We start from the raw sequence: 22314 nt of genomic DNA on the forward strand, positions 1-22314 counted from the left end.
GCTGGAAACATTCTGTGGTTTTACTATGGAAACACCAAAGCGAAAACTGGCAGTTACACCAGCATTCTTACAACATCCCAAAGAAACCGTCTCTTTAGCTGCTATAAACCATTCCACATTATGGTCATGCAACTTATCCTCATTTCGAAGAAAAACATATTTCTGTTCCAATAATTTCTTGAAACTCTAGGTAAGGAAAGGCTAAGACAGTCATGTAGCAAACACTGAACATCTTAAATGAAGAGATTGCAATTGAAAAATCCATCAGACTACAGTCCGGTTTTGTAGAAACACTTCTTACGTATGCTGACAAATTTGATTTTTTTAGATCTTATTCACAGAGAAACAGCTAAAGAATCCACAAATCGGTACCTTGGCAAAGCAAGTAAGTTCCCAGAGACAGTTAACAGAAAATACCTGTGGAGTGAGATTGTGAAGAACCAGCCAGTAACTAGGACGAACTGAGCTACCATCACTCCAAGTGGATGCTGCAAACAGAAGAGAGAAGAATCAAAAAAGACTGGATACAGCAAAAAAAACTTTTTTCTTTACAGTCAGGTCTTTTGGTCTCAGACAAATTTAGGATTATCAGCCCTGCTAACATTTAAAGACTAATCTTTAGTCCTGAAAAGAAAAAACACATCTTTCCTCACATTTCACATCGCAATTTACTTTTTACTAGAGTTTATCTTCTAGGAGTTTCCCATTCACAGACAGCATTTAACCAATGCCTTCAAGTCTTGAAAAGGCCCCGTGCAATAGGAATTCCCTCCTGGCAGCTCTGAGACCACCTCCACTCATCCCCTGCAGCAGGACCTAGGATTCTCCCCACACCATCCCAATCACTGACATGAAATTTCCATTTCAAGAAGGAACTTTTTTTCCTTTTACCAGGCAACTGCAACTTTCTTTCCTCCAAACCATTAGTGCTGTAAAACGTACACTCCTCAGGTCTGATCAAAGGTGCTATCAGATGATTCTTCTCACCAGAGGCAAGCCTTGAGTCCTGTGCCCCCCAGCCCCTGACCGATCGGGGTGCTGTGCTGTTCCATGGAGATGATGGTTTGGGGTTGGTCAGGCCAGGAGGCGGGCGGGGCAGCCCTGTAGTGTTCCTTGAGGAAATATGGTTTTTCCACATCTTGTTGGAGAGATGAGTGGGATTGTGTCCTATGGGATCTGGGGACCATGTTGATTTGTAATCACTGAATTTTGCTAGAAGATTAAAATAAAGGGTATGTGTTAGAGAAACCTAACAGATTCAACTAGCCTTCGACTATACTATAACTGTAAACCCTCTGACTGCAATTTTAATCACAAACAAGCACAAAGCACAGAATCATAAAACAGTTTAAAACTGCCATAACAAAAAAAAGAAACCCATGCCATGTAGTTAATCTTTGCTTGTTTTATATATTCTACCACCAACAACAAAATCCTAGATTATCTGTTAATGTAACTAGCAACAGTATATTCAATCATTAACAACTAACAGCAATATTTATGCCTGTACTGTATTTCTTTTGAGGACACGAGAATTTCTTACAAGTTTGGGCACTACTGACTTATATTGAAACTGAACTTTCTTCAGGCCCTAAACCTGCAGAGACCTGAAATGAGTACTGCTCCTGGTCAACTAAGCTAATGGTACCTCCTACAGATGTCCTCTTATAAGATCAAAGCTTTCTCATGAAACACAAATTTCATTATAAAGCTAGAGCGATGACAGCATGTAAAGAAGGTCATTGAGCTAAGCGACAACTGGACTTTTAAACAATCCTGACAGCACATATTACATTCATACTAGAAAACATTACCAAATACCTATTAGGAGATGACCAACAGTGAGTATCCCTAACACAATTCAAGGAAGTCCAATGAAAAAAATTAAAATACTCCCTAAAACATCACTAAGTTATGGATATGTGGGAGATCTTCCTAAACAATTGTCCTTAACAAGATGGAGTGTAAGTTCTCCCATACCTCCCAACACCAAGAGACATTTATCACCCAGTAAAAAGAAATAAATGAAAGTCAAAATTTCTCAAGTAATTTCCCTTTTCCTTGCTCTGCAATCAGAAGCAGCAAACACAGACAAAGCAATCTAGGAGTAAAGGCACTTGTGCCAATTATCTTCATCAGAATTCATTTGTGTGGGTGCAAATATATGCATTAAGCTCTATTTACTAACAAAAGGTAGTAAATTACTGATTTGAAACAACGGATAAAAATCCGGATTTACAACATGACAGGATGTCACAAAATAATACGTTTGGGACTCAAGACCATAAAATTTACAGCAAGAAGTAAAAGCATGCTTCCCTCTACATTTGGATCACTACATTTCAATGACAGTAACTGTCAGCAGTAAGTAGGTTTCAAGCTCTAACCTAGGAAAGTATACAAAAGTGTTTAAAAAACCCTGTTTCACTTGGCCACGTTTGTTTTATAGATTTGTAAATTCCAAGTCCTTGATTCCGATGACCCACTTTCCATCTGTTTAACACTGGTGTGTAGTTTAACAAGTTGTGGAGATTTATGGATTTATGCCAGATAGTGGTCTGTTTTTTTCAATGCAGCTACAAATTCAGTAATATTTTTTTCCCTCCAATCTCTTGGGTTTTCCTTATGTGCTAGACAACATTAAGCAGAGGTAAGGAGCTGATACATGCCATTCCCTTTCCCAGGCTATGGAAGAGAAATTTTTTGTGTCAGTGGAATGCTGCATACAGAGATACTGCTTCAAACTGAGGTCATGCCACAGACTGGCACCAGGAACACAGTTTTTCTTGAGGGGTAAGCAAGATTTTCAGCTTGTTTTGTGAAAATGCCAAGTTAACGTATCAACACAGCTGTTATCCCATAAGATGGAAAAATCATACAGTCCCGGCCAGATGCAGCTCTCAGCTATGTTCGCCACTTCTGCTATCTACACACAATTCTTCAGTTTTAGTTACCACAGACAAGGATGTCTCAAAAGAGTACTCCAGTATGTATAAGCAGCTTAAAATATCAATTATTTGTTTGAAACAATTATTTCCAGTTTCCTACTCAGAACTGTGTGCAGAGACCCTTTTTCACAAGAAAGCTTTGGAGGCCTTACCAAGAATCTGAGGCAGACACCTAAATTACTGTTTACAAGCCAACCACCAAAAGACCTCTGACTAAGCCCTTTAGTCCTTTAAAAATGTTCTGTCTCCAGGTTTCAGGGAACGATGAGTGATATAAAAGGTGAGGGAAAAGCGTTCTCTTCACAGCACCCTAATATGCTAAAGTTAAGATGAATAAAGTCACTTGCCTTATTACTCTAATTCCTTACCTCATACATACAGGAACAGGTATTTAAAAATAAACAGGATAGTCCCCCATGCCTTTACATATGTCTACGGATGATACATGCATTTTTTTCTTTTACATCTACTGCTCACTGTGATCCTTTAACCTGTATAACTAGGAATTTTTGTACCAGGAAAGGGGCAGGTGTCTTTCAGTCTATTTTTTAAAGCAATTACAACAGAATATTTTATCAGCAGAAGGAAAATGATAATCATCCACTCAAATTTTTATTTCTAAACCTCCTCAGCAATCACTGAATGACTAAATATTCAAGGTGGAATAAGGAGGAGAAACTAGTTAATAAGTGGAAAATGTTTTGTCCAGGTTAATTTTGGAGCCCGCATACCTGAAGTGCTATGAACGTTGGTGAAGGAATTGTCAGAGGCACTGTAGGGCCAGGCACCAGGTGAAGGCAGCGAGGTGTTGAGGGAAGAATTAGACCCTATCAAAGGGAGAAGGAGAGAGAAAGAGAAGAGTAGACCAGTTTTAGAGTTTCTGTTATCCTGTTAAATCTCAAAAAAGCCACAATTTATATTGATAACCTTTTACGCGATACACAGACACGATGCACAGGCACATAGGCTTCCTGCTTAGTCAAATGCAGTAGACTTAATTCTGTTATGACAGGCATGTTAGAATATTCTCAGATACTAGAATGATGTTTTTACCTGTGGTGTTGTCCCGCAGAAGTTGGTGGTCAGTATCTACAATGGGAGATGTGGCTGTCCCCCCCAGCACACTTCCAGGGGTCACATAGGGGTCCGATTCAGGGTCAATGTTTTGTATACCTTTCCATGGCACTCCTGGTTGGAACTCTGGGACAGGAGGGAAAAAGGAGTTAGATGCAGAGAGGGCAATGCCATTTACTGGAATTAATTCTTGAGGATATTTTAGAGGATAAATGTCTTCTACGCTGTCCCTCAGAAGATCAGACTTCTCTTAATTAAAATCTGTTTCATATTTCCTCCCATAGCATTATCCCTAATGACTGAACACAGGTCAATAACTGCAGAAGTGGTGGAAGTGCATACAGCATTCCTTTGACTATTTGTATGTAACATCATAGTCAAGACTATGACTCCCATGTCAGTGAGAAGAAAACTTGATACTACTGGTTCAAAAAGTTGACACAGGAAGGGCAGTATTAGATTATGATATTGCACCGTCAGGAGAATCTCAGTGAAAACCTAAGAAATATCCTCTTAGTTCCACCATCTGCACCAGAGTTCTAACACTGCAGCATTTGCAGAATTAAAATTCCGTGTTTATCTTACCCACTGCCTTCATGATTTTGTAAATGTCAGTCATCAGCTCCTAATCTTTTGTAACTCTACAAGATAATCTAGGCTAAACAGGTATCAAAATTCCTAATATGAACAATCAACCAGCCCCGCACCAAGAAAGGAATCTGTTCAGCTACTGACAAAACACTGCAGTCCCCTGAAGGACCACCTTATCCTTAAGGACCACCCAAAGCAGATTCTCAGGTCTAGTCACAAATGAGTCACACTCAATGCCTCTGTTCCAAAATAAAATATCCATGAACACAGGTTAGGACCCGGCATGGCTGAAGACAAGGCAAGAGATAAATCTGAGTCTTGCCTTTGTAAAGAATTCTGAAAACTGCAAGACTGAAAATTAAGTTAAGCAAACTCTTTAAAAGTTGGTCTGGAACAGTTAGCCAGTTTCAGAGCTCTACAGCTTTCTGGCATGAGGTACTCATGCCAATACTTCAACTGTAGTTATGCAAATGACTACATTTCTCATGTAAGTTCTATACAGAATATTTTGTGATAGGCTGCTAGAAGAATTTTATTTGAACTTCAGCATATTGACAGATTCCCAAACTGTCCTTTGGGAATTACACTTATTCTTATGCACACCCACCAACTGTCCCTACAGGAATACTCTTATATTTCAAGGTAGTGAAGAAAACATGAAGTACATTTCTCCCCTGATACCTGAAAGGTCCTCCCCAGAAGTTGAAACACAGGATTATTAGGAAAGCCATAACAGATGTACCTGGGCCAGTTTTCCTGGAGTGTATAACTGAACTATTTCTGAAAGTTTTCAGTGGTATGAAACATTGTGGGTGCGCAGACTTTATTGAGATAGCCAATTCTTCAAATCTCTTCTACCTCATCAGAAAACATTTTTCTTGCCGCAGCTAGACACTATGATTTCTCACAGTAAAAGCTTTAATTGCTTTGTGTAGGTTTCCTGCTGTTGTCTATCTGTAGCACAGACTCCCAGGCTTGCTGATGCAAGGTCTGTACTACTGGTTTACCCATGAAATGTACCTGCACCTTTATTTCTTTGTGCTTGAGTGGGTACACAGCAAATAATTTGCAGCAAGGAATGTTTTCCTGGAATATAAAAGTATTCCAGGCAGAGAAAATCAAAGCATCTGCTATTTGCTGAACAACACTGATGATTAATCCATGCAACTTCAAGGACATCAGTCTGGGTTTAGCGACTGTTTTACAGAAGATTATGTGCTTGTTTACATACATACATATTTTTCCTAGATATTCTTGAGCTTTCTTGTGGACAGAAATTTCTGCCAGTGAAACTCTAGATGACTTTAAGAATATGCTACTGCTGACTGTAACCCAAAAAGAAAGCAACTTCTACTAAAGCCACAAGATTGTTGAAACTATTGAAATATGGTAATACTCCTATCCTTTACGCAGCACAAGCAAATATGAACCACAAACAGCACAGCACACACATTTTGTACCAAGACTGCTGGCAAAAGAAGCCTTGTGCTCCACAGTGGATCATATTTATAAACCATTCCTGAGAGGAAAAGTTCAAGCACCCTCGAATTAAAAAAGGTCAGGACAGGAAAATTCTGTTCCCATCATCACAAGAAGGTAGCTTTTATGTATTTTGCTTTCTGATTCCACGCCAATCCAATTTTTAAACCCTTTTTTTTCATCCTAACACAACACAAGAAAGGAGTGAGTACAAGGAGGGAGCTGTTATTATGTATTTTACGGACAGGTGTTCTCATGAAAATTTCCTGAATTGTAAAGTCACAAAACTACAGAAGAGACACTATTCAGGCAATTCGTCATTTAGTTCCTATTTAGCTCTGCCATTTTTTACTGGAAATTCAACATTTATGTTTTTAAAAAATACGATAACACCAAACATTTTCCTTATAGCGGTTATTTATGTAAGATGAAGAGAGGTCCCAGCACATCAACCGTAAAGCTGGGACATAGCCCCTGCCCTCATGTAATACCTGGAGGCCAGCTGGCGTTGCTGGATTTACTTCCGATCTTGTTCGTCGGTGGAGATTTGGCAGGTAACCAACTATCACCAGCAGGGCCTGCATGGCCACCTAGTGGGTCGCCCTGAATTATGTCAAACTGGTTGTAGGGCGATCCTCCGCGAGCCTTTCCAGGGGGCACTATTGCACCTGAAGCATTAAAAAGATACATTTACACTCAGGAAAGGTTGGGGTCTTTATGAGAATATGGAATACTAAAACCAAAAATAGTTAAGATGAATACTGGAGAAGACAAGATGTTAACTACCTTTAAGAAGTTTCACCTGAGCTACTTCACCTCTGGTAGATGATAGTTCGACAGTACTCTCAAAATAGCCAACCCCCTCTCACCATTTTTGTGCATATTGGCATCTTGAGAAGCCACAGAGGGCAGCCCTTCCATCATAGTCCACTGTTTAAAGCGGGATTCTGTTCCAGCTTCTTTCCCTCCCACCATGCCATAATCCATGCCACTTGAGCCGAAGCCTGTGAAACAAACAAAAACCATTATCAGTCGCTCTTTTTGGTTTAAACAGCCTTAAATCAGGAGGCACTGCAATCATAAATTCAAAATTCAAGCACAGCAAATGTAATATTTGAAAGGAACTTTCAAGATAGGTTTGTTAAGTCAGCATGCCACTAAGATACACTTTGACGTTAAGTTTGTATTCTTCTCTTATAAATGAACAATAACGCAATTTTATCAAGAGCTGACATTTCTTGTAACCTTTGCTCTAGCACTTATACATTAATTACCCATTCCATGGGAGCACTTACCTGAACCGTATCCAGGTATTTGCCCTTTGGTCTGTAAATCTGAGAGACCCACATTCAAGGGATTGGGTACCATGCTGTCTATATGCGGCTTAGGCCCAACAGGGTGGGATGGTGAATGCTTCATACCAGGCTGTCTCTGCTGCTGCTGCTGGAGGGCACTCACCATACGAGCAATCTGCAAATGAAAGCAAAAAACCGAGGATGATACTGAAGCAACAACTTGAAAGAGATTCAAAGGACCATGCTCTCTGACACGTCCAGTGCTAGCACGCTTTATGCTTCACGTGATTGACAGAAGCAGTGCCCCACCTGTTGCTCCTGCTGTTGTCGCACAGCTTGAGATAACTTCCTCTGGCTCTGTAACAGCTGCTGCTGCTGCTGCTGCTGCTGCTGAAGGAGGAGCTGACATGCCTACAAGAGAAGTGGGGGGGACGGGTGGAAATTCAGGGTTCTTCAAGCGAAATATAATTGCCAGGAGCTGATCAATAGCAAATGCTTTACTCAGAATGTACATAAAGGTGAACCGTTTCTCATTCCTCACAATGAAATAAAATTAACAATGAAAGCTTTAGAAGAATACTACATCCATTAATTGTTTCTAACTTCATGTCCTGCAACAGCATTACTAGTACATTCTGTATTACCATTGCTGAGACTGTGAGTCTGAAGAAAATCAACAAACAACTTCTTTCTATAATACAAAGACATTGCTGAGAATCATTACCATCCCACTGCAACATTCACAGTAATTACACAAGCCTGTCTGGATTACCCGCTGGCCCCTAACAGGACTATTTTCATGTATAACAAGCAGGGAATATTTGTACAAAAAATAACACAAGATCATTAGAAGAAAACAGAATTAGAACAAACGTAAAAAGAAAGCAGCAGACAATTTGTAAACCGCCTGTCTCACAAGATTACTAGTTACTTACTAATTGAAACTGAGGAATCTGTGGAAGCTGGCTCAGCATGGCAATCTGTTGCGGAGAAAGCTGGGGCCCCATATTGAAAAGACCTGGATTCAAGCCACTGTTGGGGAACTGCTTGAGCATGGAGGCCGAAACCTGCACGAAAATCAATTACATATCCTCAAGAAATGCACTGCTATGAGAAAAGATGATAAAGTGGGAATATTTGTATAAAGGAATAGGTATGACACCAATATTAAGTGGTGTTCTGGGAAAGACATTACAGATTTCTTAACACATCACATTTAAACGTATACAATCTGTGGCTTGAGCAGAGTGAATTTTTCACTTGATTGACAATATACAATATTACATGTGCAGATGCAGACACACACACACACAAAGGTTCCTCCCCAAACCAATCAGTTGCTAGAGACTGCACTAGATTAAAATCCTGATATATACACAGCTAACCAGTAATCACAGTACTGCATTATCACATTAAAAATGTACTGCTCGACAAGGGAAAAGAAAGGCATTCAGGCAGTCACTGTAGCAAGGAAACAGTGCCTCACAGAAAGAGTTAATCTCTGTGTATGCTGGATAAGCTATAGTAAAAGACAGGAGTAGGTGGAGAAGAATCCCCCCGTTTCTCCCTCTGTGTTTGAGAGTTACACAAGTAGAGTATTCAAGAGAATCTCCAAAAGTCTTCACCAAGTGCAAAGCAAAAGGCAAAACTTGGGCATTTGGAGAGCCTGAGGTCTTAAAAGAGTTCTGCAAAGTAAATGCAACATGTAGCCCTTCATCAGGCCTCTTATTCAGGGGGACACGAAGCACAGGACAAAACTGCTTGAAAAAAAATTAAGCCAACTGTCTCACTTCAGAGTAACTTTCAGCTTTCACATGAGTATTTTATTTTTAAATACTTTGCAAATGCCTATGTAAGACAGGATTTCTGAATCCACTCAGATTTAAGAATACTGGAAGTGAGCATTTACAACTGCCTTGGAATGAGAGAAAGAAGGCTAATCCTTCTGCAAAATTCGATCTCTAGATGAATTTAAAATTCACGGTCGAAAGTCCTTAAGACTTTTTTTTTTTATCTATACTGTTTATTTCTTAACATCAAGTCAAGACTAAGACATACGTATAAGTCTCCTCAATGATGTGCTCTGGAGGCTGTAGCTCTTTTTTTTTTTTTCCTCCTTTTCTTTTCTTTACAAGTAACCAGTTACTATAAATTCCTTACCTGGGGAGAAAGAAATTGGGGAGGCACTTGCGCCCGGATATTGGGGGAAGGATTTAGTGGCTGCACTGGTGTGTGCATGCCCCTCGATTGTGCTGTGCTGTTTCCAAACAAACCATGATTGCCACCCTATAAAATTAAAGCAGTAGTGAGAAGAGGAATTCTTCAGGATAATGGATTTCTATGCTATTAACTATGTATAAATAATGAGGCAAGTACTGACTTAAACAGAGTATCCTTTGAATTACTGAGATGTTTGCCCTCAATCAGTAACATTTCACCTGCATTAAGACTGCTGTACTACATTTTCACGATGCAGGCTCCTTCTCCTCTACGCTGAGAAGTCATGTTTATGCGTGTATTTCAAAGCACATGACAAAGCTTATGTTTGCTGTTTTGCATTTTACATGTTGGGAAATGGAAACTGTGAGTACAAACAACACGCTAAAAAAAACATTCCACTAGCTTAAAAGTATGGTAAGACTGCGTCAACAAGAATTTTTGGCCATTGTTTTAAAAAAGTCAGGTACTTTGTCAGACTAGGTTGTCAAGGCATCACTCCTAAGTCTATTACTTCCTCTGCAGGCCTTTCACTAACAAATTAGAATTCAAAACTTCCACTAAAATTTTCCTTCAATATGAAAACTTCAGGATTCTGGATTGGGATTTTTATTTTCCTTTTTTTGTAAATTTTCAAATGTGAAAAAAAGGTTTTTGTTTTTCCTTCTAGTCGTTTTTTTTCCTGAGTAGGAATGCTTGCTGTTTCTTTTGATTATTTTTTTTAATGAGAACTATTTACTGTTTTCTTCTGTAATAATAAACCCTACTTCACAAAAAAGGATTGAAGAAAATTCATAGTTGTGTTCCATTATTTTAGCCTCTGAGCAGACTGCCTTTTTCTAACATCTTTTGACAAAGATGGACAGGAGATGTAATGGACAGTCTCCTATGCTTACAGTTGCATGCTGTTGGTTTTAAAAGCTGAAGCCAATGTATTTCTCCCTGATACTCCAAAAGTTCCTCACATGCCATGATCCTGTCCTTTCCTTTTCAAGACCTTCAGCATTTCCCATCTGCCCCCGTATACCAAGACCTCTTTGATCCATACCTGCTTCTGCCACATACCAGGGCTTCTAAACTGCACATTTTCCAGCCCTCAGCCACCATTATCTTCTCCTTCTCTATGCCAGCATCACTGCCCCCAACATAATTCGTCTTTCTTTATATTTGAGATCTTCCATGTCTTCTCCAAAATCCTTCCTTCCCTTATATGCCAGAATATCATACAATTTGCCTCCCTTCCACCATAATACTGGGCATCCTTCACTATCTTTTTGCTCAAACACAATTCTCTCATTCTGCTTCTGCACTGGCAGCATTATGGATTGCTCATTCACCTCCATCACATCTTATTGCCTTTATAGAGCTCGCCTTTCAGAAGCAGCTCAGGGTGTCATTAAGCATGTAAGAGGATAGGATATATATGCATTTTTTGTCTAACAGACATAAGGATTCAGAAAGGACTTACTGGATTCAACTACGTATTAAAGTTTTTGAGAGGTCTGATGCTGCTGCTACACTTTCAGCCTTCTCTAAAGCTCCGTGGAGTTCTGTACACTGAATTCGGGAACTTGCCTACAAATTTTGGACTTAATCTGATGTTCAACACTTATTGTGTCACATAGAAACAGAGAGACAACACAAAGAAACGCCATCATGTCAAGCATGTGCCTACATAAGCTACTCCAGTTGTAATACTTTGGTTCTGTCCTTTCATTTCCTAGCATTCCTGCAGTGTTTTCTCCTAGTATAATGCAAAACATAATTAAGAGCCAGGAATTATTCTCAACTACAGTTAACTACTTCTTTTCTTCCCCGCCATTCCTCCATATACAGAACGAGAGCATCACCACTTCAACCATTTCTAAAGGCTGCTAAATCAATCCTTTCCATGGCCTGTGGGGAGGGGAGCAGGGAACAGGCACAACGCAAAATGACTGCAAATTTTTCAAGGCACATTCCTGCATACGAGGTCACTGGGTGGAGTCTGGAAAAAAATCAGTGTTGGGGGATGGTGGGGCAAACCACCAGCCTCTAACTAGATTTTAAAACATCAATTAAAATAGATAGCTCTCCATTAACTTCATGACTTCCGAAAAGCAAATCTGTCTGCTGCTGCACCGTGCTTCAGGAAGTAAGAGGCCAACAAAACCAGAAGGAATACATTTTGATGACAGCAATCAAGGTGGATCGATTCTCAATGTCTGGGTATAGCTGAAATTTCCATTAGCTGTATTTATTTGGCAGGAAAAGAAATGCAAGCAACCAACTAACCGGGATTAAGCCCAGGTTGCAGCCATATAACAATGCATCTTATAAGGTGGCCTGCTTACTTGTCTAGCAGCGAAGTTTTGGGGACTGAGCCCTGAGCCGATTGCCCCAAGGCCGACGTTGGATAGTGTGGAACCAGAGGGAGACAGCTTGTAGCTGGGAGAAGGGGAGAAGGGAGAGCAGGGAGCCTCATCCCCAAGGCACCCATCTTGATTGGAGAAAGGCAAAGTCAGCTGAAGCAGCAGTTAGCCAACAGCAGGAGTTGGTTAGTGAAGCAACAGAACGCAAGAGGAGAGAAAGAGGGACGGTGAGTGACTAGGAAGAAGCAAAGTTAATTTGTAATAGCAATTACAAGGACACAACTTCCAACTCAAACGATCATTTGACAATTCAGATTTTGGTCCAAGGAAATGCTAAATAAATCCCTAAAAAATCCTTTTTCTTTTTAAAAATATATTTTGAGTAAGAAGGTTCACTTCCGACAGTGGCTATTACCACTACAGAAATAAATCTTGAATTAATTCCTAATGTTACCACACACCTGCAAACACAATCTATGTTCAGAAAGCATTAGCTCTACTCGTGGTATTTATTAAATGGGCCACCAGAGGGAGTTGACTAAACTGTTTTTGGCCTGTTATACCAAAATGGAGGAGTTTTTTTAAAAAAATTCAGACACCAACACACCTACAGAATTTTTAAACCTTTTCCATTTTACATGTGATAAACTGTATTTTAAAAAAAATAACATTTTGAATCTATTGGACACTTTCCAATTCATAATGTGAAGCAATTAATATTTGATAACAACATTGAAAGCTTCTACCTAAAATAGACAAGAATATGAAAGAAATGCTACCATAACATACAACAGATGTCACAGAGAAACAGATGTCATACAGAAGCTCACAGTACATGGACATACAGCAAAAGGGGTTACAGAATTTAGAAAGGGTGTTTCCAATAAATCACAGACATGAAAGCAGGAAAAAATTTGGAAGACTGTGATTACTTATGTTTACTTTGATCTAAACTTTTTTTTTACAGTACATGATTGTAATCAGTAGCCATAAGAATCACTGTGATGAAACCTGTAATGAATTTCATTACTACCAGTCATTCACCCTTCCAAGAAAAACAAAATAATTTCTTTCTCTCCGTGTAAAGAGAAGTCTGTTCTAGAATAAAAAGCATTATTCTAATCAGATAATCTAGTTTGCCTATGCATACCTGACACCTGTTTTATAAACACATTCATTCTACAAACATAACTCCCTCACACCTTTTATTGTTGAGTTCATCCAAGGTTGTTGAATTTTTAGCACTTCCAGAGGAATAGGACAAAAACTGGGACCTCAAAAACAGAGGCTGAATTTAATTTATCTAAAGATATTTCTCTCACCTTCTCAAAATAAGGCCCACTATCTGTAGTTCCCATGTCTTTGGAATTAGGTGGACGGAACCCAGATCGATCCTTTCTCATTATGTCATTAAAATCCCCGAGATTCATGGCTCGTTTATCTACCTCAAACTTCTTATCTGGGAGACCACCTGTAGAAAAAAGAGTAAAGGCGACAAAATTAGTGACAATCTCTGCTGTCTTTCATGACAGCAGGTTCACAGACGAAGAAAACATCTTTACGATCAGATTTGTTGTGTATATATACGTCTTGTAAAAATTCCATTTGTCTTACCACTTAGCAAAGCACACAGTTCCTATTAAAAGATGCAGAAAAAATAAAACAGGAAGTTCATTTTTAAGATGGAACAAGCCAATTTACTTTAAAGAATTTAATGTGAAGTATTTCTCACAATTTACGTAGAGATATAAAGAATTTGATCATAATTTTCCTACAGTAATGTGGACTTCATTCTTGAACACCAATAATCTGGCCTAGCATAACTTCCCTGCACCAGACAACCAATCTCTCTCAGTTTGTATGTAATAATTCTACAACCAGTAACAGAGAGACTTTTCAAACAACCTCTTCAGTCTCCTGCCTTTGTTTAGCGAGTAATCTGGTGAAGCAAGAGGAAGAGATATTAATGACAAAACCACCATACACAGTGGACGAGACACTTTCTTTAGAAGCATGTCATCAGCCAAGTCCTGACTGAAGGAATTTTTCTACCTTACACTCTGAGCTGCTGCCAAGGAACAATTCCATTTGTCGTATTTTGCACTTAGATGAACAGTGTTATGTTGAAGTAGATAGAAAACATCTTAATTTTAAAATATGAGCAACATGGTACAAACAAGCTTTATTGGTATTTTAATTTTAAATAATTGGGTTTAGGAGCACAGATGGCCTTTCCAAGAACAGTTGAAGAAACCTGTCACCACATTTAACCAAAACTTATGCATCTTCCAACAAAGGAAGCTGGTGATGGATATGATATCCTACCACTGACAAAACATTGAAGTCTTTATAATATACAGCAGACAACTAATCACTCTGAGATTCTCAAAACACTTACCTTCTCAAAAAAAAAAAAAGAAGAAAAAGCTTGCAAAGCCAGTATTTCTTGTTAATGTCCAATTGCAAACTGTTAATATCTATAGGCATGTCATTGACGAAGACCTATGAATTCAACCACTAATTACATGGATTTTTCTTTTTGGCACAGCTTTGAAAGTTGATCCAGTTTCAATCTTCTCAGATGCCTTCAACATCATCTATCACAAAAACACTGACATATCACCTCCATATCTTGGCTTGTAACTGGACTCATACTGACCTGGATGAGCTCATGCCTTTCTAATATATCCTAAAACACTAGAACTGGCTCTGCAAAAGCAGTCGCAAAATATCATGTACATCTTAAATCCTGTCAATATCTACATCTAAGCACTATGCACAATGCCAGCTAAGCACTACCAAAAGGCTGTGTGCTTTAATTCTAGACAGGCAGCGCTGTTTATTGGTTGCTTGAAAAGAAAATGAAAGGGAGACAGAGTTGCATCACTGTTTGATATGAAACTGGGTCAATGCCAACTCAAGATGACTTAGCAGTAGAAACACGCTTTTGTCTCTTCAGTTATCCTGATGACCCAATCAACTCCTCGAACATTACTAGATGATGCCATGCAACACGGCTCGTTAAATAATACGTAGGGCATTAAATAGTGCCTTCAAAGGCTTCGAGCACAGATACGCCACTTAGTGCTGAGGCAGCTGCTTGAACTTCAGTATAAACAGGGCCTTGCTAAGAGATGATAGCATTCATTTATCTCACTCATAGAAAATTCTAATGCAACCTTGAAACCCATTGTGAGAATCTGTCTTTTGGACTCGCTAACAGAAGCTGTAAATAATGCAGGTGGCTGAAGACCAACTTTACCTTAGATGGTACAAGATGACCATTAAAATCTGAAAAGCTCAGGTTTTATCCTCAGCAGTAAGCAATAGCACTTGTGTATGAATAAATATGAAACCCTAAATCCTCTGTCTGTAGAACTGCAGTACATGTTAGAAGTCCAATCATCTTCGTAAGAGAAGACACTTCGTTGTTTCTTGGATTTTTTCTCCCAACTATTAACAGCTATAAGAAACATGGCGAAAACTCCAAAATGAAATGAGCTTGAAAGACCACATTCATACCCTAGTGAGGAAAAAGGCTGTGAAGTATATCTTCCCCCACCACACGCACACAGCTTAAAGGAAATATCTGACTGAATTCCATACAAATTCCATATAATGTTGCTTTTGCAACAAGAGACTCAATGTGATAAAAATATGTACATCCAATGCGGTAAAAGTAATGCTAAAGAAAACCATTTGAAATGTGTTTTCTGATTGACCAAAAAAATTAAAATGTTTTAAAGATACTGGTTTTACATCTTTACCATGAAGTTACATCATCCAAGATTACTCAGCATGCACATGTGCTTACACATTGAGGTGTTGCACCCAAGTGCCCTATCTGGTTAGGGCTTTGCAATGTATTTACAATAGACAATTGCATGAACTGTATTTGAATCAACAGAAATTGGAAATGAATTTCCCAGTCCTTATGGATGATGCGAGAATTCTATCATCTGCAAAAATTGTAGCTAATACGTGAAAAAAAGACAAAGGTGGCTGTCAATATTTTATCTTTTCATTCTCCATTTAAGTGGTCGTGACACACTACTTACTATATTATCAAACTTCACGCCTCAGGACTTACATACTGGGAGAGATTTCAGTAGATAATTGTATCCTATTTTTAAAGTTCAACAAGCTATCTGTTGAAGGGATTTGATAAAAAAGGAGAGAAAAAGATCTGCCTAAGGCGTTCTATTGATCCACCTCTTTTCTCTTAGGCAGTTTAGCACCTTGCAACCAAAGCAACACGTTTTTCAAAAAGGAGACTGAGACCAACATAGTTAGAATTACTATGGCAATTACTATGACAACTGGACCTATTTTAGGATGCATGATAATCAGAGCCAAGTTGCTCTGTGCATACAAAAGCCAAAATTTTCTTTTATATGCATGGTCTCCAAGCATAGATTTAACAGAGATCAATGTGCATTTATCCACGGACTTGGAAAATATAATGTTGGAGTTCCTGGCTAGTAAAGCCTGGTACATTGTAATCCTGACTGAAAACTGGTTGAAGAACAAGCCTTCCTCATAAGTAAGCCCAACTTTTGAGGTTTAGAAGTAGATTAAGGCTGAGCAAACAGCTTATACTTTTCAAAGGCATGAGCCATAAGCAAAAAGAAACTGCTAAGCAAAAAAGAAAGTAACAACAAAAACTGTAGGAAGGTCTCAGTTACATTCTTACTCTTTGAAATGGAATACAAACTGTAATAGACTCCTGTACCAAGGATCAAGGATGACCCCATTAATGGACACATTAAACCTAAAGAACAGAAATGTGACACATCAAGACAACGCATGCAACCTTTCTGCAGCGATTTCACAGGATATGCTGAGCATCAGCTACCTTTCCTCACAAGGTCTGATGGCCTTTAAGATCCCTGAGAGCAGGAACTTCCAAAGACCCAAAAGTTTAATTTGGAGATAAAGAACCAGGAGAGCTATGATCAGCACAAGCCAAGGCTACCTTCCTCTTCATTTGTATATTCTTAGATCTGTTCTTTAGCAGCAGCAGCTGAAGTCAGATGAGAACTGAACATTCTTATCTCTACCTAAAAGATCTTTAGAGAAGCATGATACAAACATTGCGTGAATGGAAGAGGCTGTATGAGGCTGAAGTGGGGAGAAAAAAAATCTGCTACTTTCCGCAGGACTATGCTGTACTATACAAAGGCAGGTTTTAACATCTCTTACTGGGATCCTCCACTGTTCAGAGGAAGAAAGCAATTTGTGGAAAAAAGGAACTTCCCTTTAATCCTCTATAACGCATGATACATCAGAAAAATATACATTTTAAGACTGTAATAATTTTTAAGCTGAGAAACATTACTGCTGTTCAGATTGCATCGGAATACTAAATTTGGAGCTGATGTTAAGACTTAAGCCTTGATTATTGCAACTCTACCTTCGGTAACAAGATTAAAGGATGTTCCAGATAACAGAATTTTTTTGGCTCAGAAAACCTCAGCTACATTAGCAGACATGATGCTACAATAGTTGCAGGCAAGGAATTATTAAACCTGTTGACAGCACTGGTGCAAAGAGGGTTGACATCAGACCAGATGTCTTGCCATTGCCACTTACACACACACACAGAACTGAACTATGTTCGTTTGTTCATTGAGTAAAAGTTACTTAGCAATAATTTCAATTCTTCCACAACTCTATTTAGACGAAGTAAACCACGAACAAACCGGACACCTGCACTGTGAATCCCCACCTCCCTGCACTAACTTAACAAATACTCATTTGAAATGCCAAAGAAACTGTCAAAATGTCCAGATTACACAACTACACAGAAAGTACACTCAGAAGATCTTGAGTGGCTCAAGTGGCTAGACTGGCCCTCCGTGTCCCTGTTTGCAAGAGCTTATCAAACTACACAACTTCCAAAAGATAAAAAAAAGCCTGCCTTAAAAAAAATAACTCTATTCAGTGGAGAATACCAAGACCTCTCTGTATCAAAACAGTTGATTTGACAAGCTTTATGCTGCTCTGGGCTGACGCTGATACCGTGAGAGATCATTGTTTCTGAATGGATGGATGAAGAGGCTAACACTTCTAGACCTGTAGTGCAGTAAACACAATAAATACATTGCCACTGTTAACAAGTGCCCAACAGGCTTTGTATTCACTCTGCAAAGCCTCGGAAGTGAGATTTGTCAGGTTTGCTTTCCCTGAACTTTCCATGAATATCTGTGAACTTTCCTTGGCCTGCCTGGAGAAGTTGTAGCTGGAACAGACTTTATTTTAAAACCAGGTGGGCTACTGCCTTATTCATTATCAGACAACTAATATATTCAGAAAGAACACAGAACTCCTCTTCCTATTTTACTTCCATAGGAAGACTGACTTAAGATGGGTTTCATGTATGGTTAAGATGGGAAAAAACTTAGCTGTGACTTAAGCTATTGCAAGGGATGATGAAAAGATGACATCTTGTTAGAGCATTAGTATTCTTTAAGGGCAGATTTTTGGGGCAGTCCAAGACAAAGTCTTTTCTTGTTGTATCAGAGAGTATTAAACGTGAAAATTGCATTGCTACTCTTATTTAGGATAGTGTTTTCCCTACAGCCCATCCCACTTAAGCTGTGCAGTATTTGTGGTGAGGCTATCAAGAGTGAAAAATCTGGTTCTACTGAGCAGTAGCTCATAATAACCTGAGGCAAGCAACTGAAGGACTCAGCAACAGATAGTCTTTTACCTTGCATCACCTCCAGAGAACTATGCTAATCAGGATGTCCTACTGCCAAGAGATAAAGGAAAGGAGGACTCTCACTTTTTTGAAACAGTAACAATAAATATGAACTACATGGATCAAAACTGTCCTATAGGATGTCCCTTTCCCAAGCTGCAGCTGTGTTCTGTACAGGTGTACATCCCCATCTTGCATTCCAGCATCAGCTGTTCAACTATTCAAAGCTTGCAAGCAAGATACCAGATGCTATCACTGTGTCCCTCTTTCATGAGGAGCACTAAAAAGTAAGGATCAAAACTTTCAAAGCACAGCATACAAACTACGTAAAAATACTATGCACGATCTCATATTCAAATGCATTTAAATTAAATTATACGCACCTACAGACAAGTCCATCTTACTGCCTGGAATGTCCTCAGTTTGACTCTGAAAGAAAAAAAAAGATTCATTTCCAACTTCTGTGAAATGTTGAGGAATTTTTCAGGAAGTAGTCCTTGATGGTTAAAGGTGGAATTAAGGAAAAGCAGGTTTGCGCTAATTATAGTTCCATCCTAAATTAATATTGAATATAAAAATTCCTCAGATCACCCTGGACACACCTCACCCCAAACCTCCAACCCTGTGTGTTGCAAGTTTACTGAAATGAAACCAGACACATGAACACATGCTACAGACAGAGAAAGATGGATAGACAGCTGCTCTGTGAAATGAACCTCTGTCCTCATGTTCCAGTGGTCAGGGGATGAAATACTGAAAGAGCGGCCAAAATGATAGCTCATCCTCGTGACCTGTCAAGTCATCAAATCTTGAAATGCGCTGCCAAGTTACACTCTAGCTGGCAGTCTAGGACAGTGTGTTCCCATAGCTTTCAGAAGCATTGATGGCCTAGCAGACTGAATGTGAGCCTCAGAACCAGGCTTTACAAACTGATCCGAGCCATGTCAGTGACAGTCTGTGCAGCCCTTGGCTTGTCACAAAACCCCTACAGTATCTTTTGCTAGCCTGCATTACATACTGTTCCTGCATCACAGGATTACAGTTGGTGCAATGTTCTATAAAATGTTTGACAAACCGCTGTCAGAAATTGTTAAACATTTTTATATGCAAGTATTTTTATGGTACTACTTTGCAGATGTCTTTTCTATGATATCCCATTTATTTATTCACATTTCCAATCCATCCGTAAGTACCACTTAATACTCGGCTCTTTTTGTTCTAAAAAAGACCTTGCTGCACAGTATTTAAATAAACATAACCTAGACACAGGGCTGTAACTCTCCTTTTCTGACAGGCGACTGAGATTCAGAAACCTGAAGAGCCTTGGACAAATGACAGATATCTGACAATACAGTCATGAGCTGAGGCCCTTACCTTGACTGCTCTAAACAGCATGTTATAAAAAAGCCCACCGATTACTTGCAAGGAAACTACAATTGTAGAACTACAGCTGTCATAAAGTAAAGAGTTAGTTGTTTTTTTTCTTGTTGAGAAACCATTCTGACTAGCAAGGAAGTGCTGAATATCCAGCTATTACAGGTATTATGAACAACATGTCTACAAAATAAACGCAGATACATATGTAGTTGCACACTGTAAAATGACTGATCTTTTCACTTATTTAAAACACATTTTTAAAAGAAAAAAAGTTGGAATTTATATTTGAAATAATTCACTTACTAGCAAGCCCATATTTGAAAACTGTTTGGATATAGGGTTCATCCATGAATCGCTATTTCCTCCTTTTAATGAGCACTACAAAGAAATAAAAGGAAAAAAAAATAAGCATCTTTTCCATTTCTTAAATTGTTTTATCCCTGGGAGGCACAAGTGTTGAATGAAAATCTTAGTGTCGCAGAAATTCATCTCCTAACAAATTACTTTAAGTTTTTGCATGGTTGGAAACGTTTAACAGAATACTTCTTTCTTCCTCCACGGAATTGTTCATTTTTAGGTATACCGAAGTAGATGAATGCTTGCTGTGTAGAATGCTTGTAACACCTTCAGCTCCATTTTAGAACCTGGAAAGCTTTGTGAATGCTGTTTTTCTCTCCTGCTACACTTCAGTAGATTGTTTAATTCATTACTTAGAGGTCTCTCCTTGGCCTTCTTCCCTTTAATACGGTTGCTATTACATGGGCACTGTGCAGACCTGGCTCTCAATCTGGCCTTACTGCAATTTGCAGGTGATCAAAACCAAAACTGAATACAGTTCAGAAAAGATACTGATTTTTAAAAAAAGGACAATTGGTTTGGTAGTTAAAATAAAAGAACTTTAAGTGAAGAAAAAGCTCACGAGAATCATTTTTCCAAAAGTAGAACTCCACACCATGCCGCAAGAGTATTTCCACATCCTTGGAAACTGCTCTGCACTCACCTTTTGAGTCTGCCCTGCATAGCTGATCAGAAGTAGACAAAGCACAGTCTTCTAATATTAATACAATACCAAACATCACTGTACTAGAGAACTTTAACACGTACAAGCCTTAGAAAGCATTTCATTCCAGCCTGTAGCCAAGCTCCTGCTTGAGACCAAAAGTCACCAGTAATAAACATAAAAGTCAGACCCAAACCCAACAGTCAGTAGAAGCAGGAGTGCACGTGCCAAAGAGGCTGTGGAATCCGAAGTTCAGCACACTGTGCCAGGAGAAGAGCAGCAGCCTAACAGAAAGATGCGTCAACAAGAGAAGAGCAATAGCCTTGGGATACTTATTGCTCAGTTTCGTTTAGTGATTTGTTTAGGCTATGCAGCCTACATACTGAAAGAATTTGACACCTACTGGCAGATTTATTAGTCACAACAGGTGCAACACATTAAAACAAATCCAGAAACCTCACATTCTTTACGCTGCTGTAACAGGTACCTTTCCAGCTGAATTCTGCAATACCTTTTAAAAGAAGAACTATTAGAAATGCTCTAACACATCAGTCATACTGCCTTCAGACAACACAGCAGTTATGAATCACTCAAGTGTTTTACCTTCATTTGTGTTTTCTTTCCTCCTTGCCCCCAGCTTGTTGAGTTGTGGGAGGAACTGCTTCCCTGAGAGCCTGCTGTGTTCCAGACTCCTCCCTCCTCCTCCTCTTCCCAGCTGGAGTGACGCGTTCCTGTCACTGGCCCATCACTCTCTCCCCAGCCATCTTGCATAGATTTAGAACCTTCAGAGAAGAAAGGAAAGCTCAAAAGCAAGTCCACGATGCCACATGGGTGATTTGACACTGCAAGATTAGCTGAGATTGTCTGAATCGCAAAAAGTCCAAAAAAGTGCACTCTAACAGCTGTGAAAGCTTGTGTATGCAACCCAAAATCCAAGAGATCTGGTGGCGTGGTAGCCTGTCATATTTTGCAATGATTTCAAAGCAACACCAAATCCTTACAGAAAAAATCAAAAGGACTTCTTCCTTTAAGTAACTACAGCTGCATTTGGATTTCTTTAGAAGGCAACCTGTCATTTTCTAGTGTAAATGAAAGACTCCAAGAACACACACACGCAAACACAAAGGGTGCTGAGGACTCTGGTTCAGGTTTGTGAATGATTTCCTCTCTTCCTTCCAAACCTTAACATTTCCATCACACTGAACTCTTTTCACAGAGTATAGAAACTAGCAACTTTAATGAGTAACAACTAAGCAGTATCTGAAGGAAAGAATTTCCT

At 39.1% G+C, this 22314-nt stretch overlaps 1 protein-coding gene across 26 annotated transcripts in view; it reads right to left on the bottom strand.

Annotated features, from left to right (window-relative positions):
• TNRC6B (trinucleotide repeat containing adaptor 6B) overlaps positions 1-22314 on the bottom strand; it is a 151308-nt gene that overhangs the window by 14936 nt on the left and 114058 nt on the right. For 19 of the 26 annotated variants that reach the window (XM_080575443.1, XM_080575435.1, XM_080575428.1 and 16 more), the window contains 14 exons: positions 21639-21817; positions 20339-20413; positions 19042-19087; positions 13278-13426; positions 9548-9673; positions 8323-8454; positions 7697-7798; positions 7388-7562; positions 6962-7096; positions 6584-6760; positions 4002-4148; positions 3680-3775; positions 892-1212; positions 418-488 (listed from right to left, as the gene is read on the bottom strand). In XM_080575443.1, coding sequence (XP_080431569.1) covers positions 418-488; positions 892-1212; positions 3680-3775; positions 4002-4148; positions 6584-6760; positions 6962-7096; positions 7388-7562; positions 7697-7798; positions 8323-8454; positions 9548-9673; positions 13278-13426; positions 19042-19087; positions 20339-20413; positions 21639-21817 — 1931 coding nt within the window. Of the gene's footprint in view, positions 1-417; positions 489-891; positions 1213-3679; positions 3776-4001; positions 4149-6583; positions 6761-6961; positions 7097-7387; positions 7563-7696; positions 7799-8322; positions 8455-9547; positions 9674-11937; positions 12109-13277; positions 13427-19041; positions 19088-20338; positions 20414-21638; positions 21818-22314 lie in introns of all 26 variants that reach the window. The other 7 variants (XM_080575442.1, XM_080575444.1, XM_080575440.1 and 4 more) reach the window with 5 other exon arrangements.

Source organism: Anser brachyrhynchus (assembly GCF_964034855.1).
Source record: "Anser brachyrhynchus genome assembly, chromosome: 1".
NCBI classification, from domain to species: domain Eukaryota; kingdom Metazoa; phylum Chordata; class Aves; order Anseriformes; family Anatidae; genus Anser; species Anser brachyrhynchus.